Source organism: Cebidichthys violaceus, unplaced genomic scaffold (genome assembly GCF_023349555.1).
Source record: "Cebidichthys violaceus isolate CVI_PGR_0920_01 unplaced genomic scaffold, fCebVio1.0.p SCAF_14, whole genome shotgun sequence".
NCBI classification, from domain to species: Eukaryota; Metazoa; Chordata; class Actinopteri; order Perciformes; family Stichaeidae; genus Cebidichthys; species Cebidichthys violaceus.
The window spans coordinates 11,018,366-11,023,365 of NW_027176307.1; the positions used below are offsets into that span (position 1 = coordinate 11,018,366).

The 5,000-nt window shown below is 44.5% G+C and overlaps 1 protein-coding gene across 1 annotated transcript in view; it reads right to left on the reverse strand.

The window, feature by feature from the left end:
- The window catches only part of nbas (NBAS subunit of NRZ tethering complex), a 137,985-nt gene that overhangs the window by 39,950 nt on the left and 93,035 nt on the right, over positions 1–5,000 (reverse strand). The window contains exons 46-47 of the mRNA XM_068708805.1: positions 3,621–3,845; positions 524–714 (exon numbers count right to left, since the gene is read on the reverse strand). Of these exons, the coding sequence (XP_068564906.1) occupies positions 524–714; positions 3,621–3,845 (416 nt within the window). The remainder of the gene's footprint in view (positions 1–523; positions 715–3,620; positions 3,846–5,000) is intronic.

The window sequence follows — 5,000 nt, forward strand, 5'->3', positions numbered from 1 at the left end:
AGTAAGCTTGACTTTGTAGGAAAGTGTATGAAGGACATTTAGTCATGTGGGGTTTTTTTTATTAGACATATGCCATCTAAACACATACATTTAATTATGTTAATGCATTTAAAAAGTATATTTTGTACATCAAATCATTCTTATTTTTTTTACATTTCTGTATGGATATTGTCATTTAAACAATTATTTCTTATACTTTAGAGGTTTATTATTAAACTGTAGAGAAAGCCAGGCCAGCATTTTACCCTTGCTTCCACTCTTTATGCTAAGCTATGCTAAACTAAGCTAATCTCCTGGCTCCAGCTCCACAGTTAGGTCACAGACGTGACGTTACCGATTTTCCTCATCTAACTCTCGGGCGAGAAAGCAAAGAACTGTATTTTAAAAAAAAAAAAAAAAAAAGCTGAGTAATTAATTCTAGTGCACAGCTGAGCTTCTCTGTGTCACTGCCTGTGTTCTAATGGGCAGGTGTTTTGTAAATTGTAGGGAAAGAAGGAGAGAGAGAGAGAGAGAGAGATGTTACCTGAGTGCGGCCACTACTCGCTCCACCGCGTCATGAAGCACCGTTTTAACGGACAGGTCTAGGGGTCCAACCGCCACACGAAGAAGCTCTCCAATGCGCTCCAGAGGCTGTCCATCAGTTGCCATGCTGACTGCCAGCTCAAGTACTTTTGACCTCTCGGATCGGGACAAATCATAAAGTTGACTGTACTTCTGGAATGAAGAAAGAAAAACAAAAAAAACGACGGTGTGACAAAGTGCAGACATGTTTGACCAGGGATCAGGGATCAGGGAAAATACGTGATAAAGGGCGAGACTAATTCCCAATATACAAGTTCACAGCCTTGTCAAACAGACGTTTAGAAAAGACAGATAGACACAAGGAAATAGTCATGTGAGATGGCAGAAGAGAAACAGAGATAGGAATTGAAGAAAAAAAAAGAAAGAAGTGCAGCAGGAAGTATAAAGTTGAGTGAGTGGAGTTTGTTGTATTAACCCAGAGGGCGGCACTGACCAGAACCTTCTCACGTCCTCTACTGTCCTGCTCACCTTTGTTTGTTTTTCTCTCTTCCAACAAAAAAAAAAGGCCTGAGAATCTCAACCTGGAGAGTTGAATATGGCATTTGGTTGGTTGTGTGTGTGTGTGTGTGTGTGTGTGTGTGTGTGTGTGTGTGTGTGTGTGTGTATGTGACCATCCATGTTTGTTTTGAAAAGATATTTCCATGTCTTTTTTATTTTTTATTTTCAGAACAAATGCATCTTATTTTATTCCTCTATAGGCAGAACTCTCATCTTTGAGTCAACATTTCAGTACATGTAGTACTATAGTACTACAGTACATGGAGTCAGAGCAGATCCTATTCAAAACCTCGATCTTAATGGCAGCTACACGGAGCTGTGGTCTGGCTGTGCGCTCGTCATCGCAGCAACCGCAGAATATGCTCGTATGCACAGCGCTTGTTGTCTGCCAGGGGAGAGACAAAGAAACAAGGACAGATGTTGCCGTGTCATGTATCATTGTTGGTGCATGGAGTACCTCAAGATGGCAAACTTTGAGAAAAAACAATCTGAAAGCACGAGTGTTTGGGAAAAACAGTCGCAGAGGGAGAGCTTTCGTTGATTCCCCGTTGCACTCTGAGCGAGACGTTGACATTCTTGGCATCGAGTCAAAGCTCAATCACCGTTGGCTTTGGACTGAGACAACGGAGCCCCCTCGTCCCCTCTCCCGTTTGTAATATTCATATGGTATTCATGATATATGGGCGTCATATATTCATTTATATTACATGATGATGATGTTCAGAAGCCGAGTGTGATACAGTTTAGGAGACAAGTTTGGGACCATGGCTGTCTCTTTGGAAAAAATATAGATGTTTCAGTACAGGCATAGAGGAAGTACCGATTAAGTGCCAGTTAAGGACACAAGTGGCAGGTGTGAGGCTGGTTTAATAACTGAGAGTAACAAGATGGAATACCAAACTCCAAACAGCAAATTTGGTGCCAATCAAAAGCCTCCATGTCCCCAGTTGGCATCCAGTGGAGGATCCTTGTTGCGTTTTATTTCCCATCCCTCTCTCGTCGATCTACTGTTGCTATCAAATAAAAGGTTCAAAATGCCCTAAAAGATAATTATTTCAAAAAAATTAAAATGAAGGCTAATCGCCACAGTCGTGTGTTTTACACTCTGCAGTATTTGATTCATTGTCTATAATATCAAAGGGACCTGAGTAGGTTGTAATACAGATCTGTACTTATATCTGCAGAGTGTAATTTGCTGTCTGTCTTCATGGCAGGTCAAGGCGCTGTGGTAGATTCCTCTACGATCCGCTATTATCCCCAGCAGCCGGTCACGTACACTTGATGAATGACCACAGCGTAGCCAAACAGAGCCTACAGGGCTGCTTCTATCTATCTTTCTCTACCGATCTGCCCTTTCCTGGTACTTATATCCTTTGTATCCATCTCTAAGGATATAATCGCTCCCTGCACTAGTAGAAGGAAACGTTGTGTGTGTGTGTGTGTGTGTGTGTGTGTGTGTGTGTGTGTGTGTGTGTGTGTGTGTGTGTGTGTGTGTGTGTGAGACTTAAGCATTGTAATGCCTGTATCTTCTTCACCATTATGGAGGGTAAACGCTTTCAAGCACCGATGAGTCACTGGCTAAATATCATAAACTTGCACAGTGTGGGGGTCAGAAATGATCAGTTTCCTTGGGTGTCTCATGGTCGCATAGCAACACACAGCTCCCCAAATCACAAGGTCGTCTTCGTCGTCCCCCCCCCCCCCCCCCCCCCCCCCACACACACACACACACATACACACACTCACACAGAGCTACAGGGAGGTGACAGTGGGACAAGTCAGTGTGACTTTGCTTAATGACATACAGCGTGGTGTGAATACTGCACATACGGCCATATGTCAAGGCTCATTTCAAACAGCAGCCTGCATATTTACATTAATGTACATCCTTGACTGGTTTCAGTGAGGCTGGGAAGAGCTTAGTCGAGCAGAACCAACCCACACACACACACACACACACACACACACACACACACACACACACACACACACACACACACACACACAGTCTGTATATCCAACTAAAGGTGACCCCGTGACCAGGCAAGGGGAACAGGAAGTGAGTGATCAAGTGTGTGTAAATGTGTCTTAAAGGAAATAAATGAGTGACTTGATGAAAAGGATTTCATAGAATTGCTATTATCAACAAGATGAACACACACACACAAACGAACCTTATGTCTTGTAGATGTATGTCACAGTATGTTAGAATGTTTCTAGAATCCCTAATATGGCATAAGTATCAAAAACTAAGAACAGTATATCATCTCGTTTATCCTACTGATGAAGCAAGGTCTATTTTTGTAACTATTTAAAGGTGGTCAAGCACTTATTCAAACAGTCTTGCCATGTTCAGTGTTTTTTTTTGTGTGACTTATATGAGTTTCTTACACAAAGCCACCACATTTAGCTGCATTTACAAAGACCATTTAAGTCCTGAACTGATCACTCGACACAGTGTATGTATCATTTGCCACAAATGTACAGCAAGTCGCCTTCTCCCTCTTTAACATATGAAGTGTCTGGCAGATGGGGCCTACCTGCTGGCTGTCTTTGAGTGACAGAATGAAGGCATGGCTCAGGGTGTCCAGGTGGGCCTGCGATTGCCGCAGGTGTGTCAGAGCCTCATCATAAGTCGCCCCTGCTGGCTGCGTCCCTTCCTGCTCCCCGCTACCTTCGACTCCTCTCTTCCTGCTCTTCTCGCCCAGCTGACGCAGGGCTTTGGTGGCTCGCTTTATCACCTCCGACCTCGCCTGGATGCTCAGCTGGAGACGGAATAGGATGGATGGAAGGTAGCAGAATAAGGAGGAGGGAGGGACGGAGGGGATAAGGAAAGAAAATTGGGGTGAGGGTGTGGGTCAAATTGAGGGAAGAGAGGGAAAGACAGGTGCACAAGTTATGTATATTAATTTCAAACTTACCATGTTGACGAGGGGCAGGTATGGCCCAATATATATGCACCAAAATACCACGAGGAATTGGGCTAGCGTGTGTGTGAGGAGTGTGTCCGTGTGCGAGAGAGATATCATAGCTGCCAGCCTGGTGTGATTGATTCTATTCAGTGGGAGCAAGTTAGCCATTCATGGAGTGAAGAGAGGGCCTTTGGCTGTAGGAGGTTTTACTCTCATCCATGGAAGCATGCGGGCGATGACAAGCCACACACACACACACACACACACACACACACACACACACACACACACACACACACACACACTCACACACTCACACACTCACACACTCACACACTCACACTCACACCAGGTAGACACTTAAAAATCATCCAACTTCACATTTCCACCTACCTCAGCCACATGCAACTCATACCTCTGCCTTTGCTAGATAACGTGACTGAGACTGACAGCACTTCTCTCTGCCAGGACAGCATGATCACTCAAATGGAGTTTCCTGACAAACCTGCACAATTTATTTTCGGGGGGGGGGGGGGGGGGGGGGGGGGTGTTAAGTGTGTATAAGCATTTGTGTGCATACATAGTCTTTTGTTTTACCTGTGAGTGGGGATAGAATTAGATATAAGAACTCACAACCAACATCAGTCAAAGCCTTGGGCGAGGTTTGAAAACAGGCTGGAGGTTGAGCTTCCACTAAAGAGGCCATCTCAGATCAATACTTCAGAGAGGGGAAAATGCCAACGCTGTATTCCCCCTCAAAATATAGATGAGATACGTCCCAGCCATCCATCTCACCCTTTGGCCTTGTAGGATATGGATCAATCCATTGTGCTGGTGGGGGGGGCGTGAAAGGTCAGATGCATTCCTAACAGTGGGAGGAGGTAAAGAATTCCCTTTGAGGGTTCAAAAGGAAAAGAGGAGGAAGGTGAGGGAAGAAGGAGCAGACAGTGGGTTTCTGAAGGTTAATCTGCATGTTTAAAAAGCACAGTGGGAAAATAGTGCCTGGTG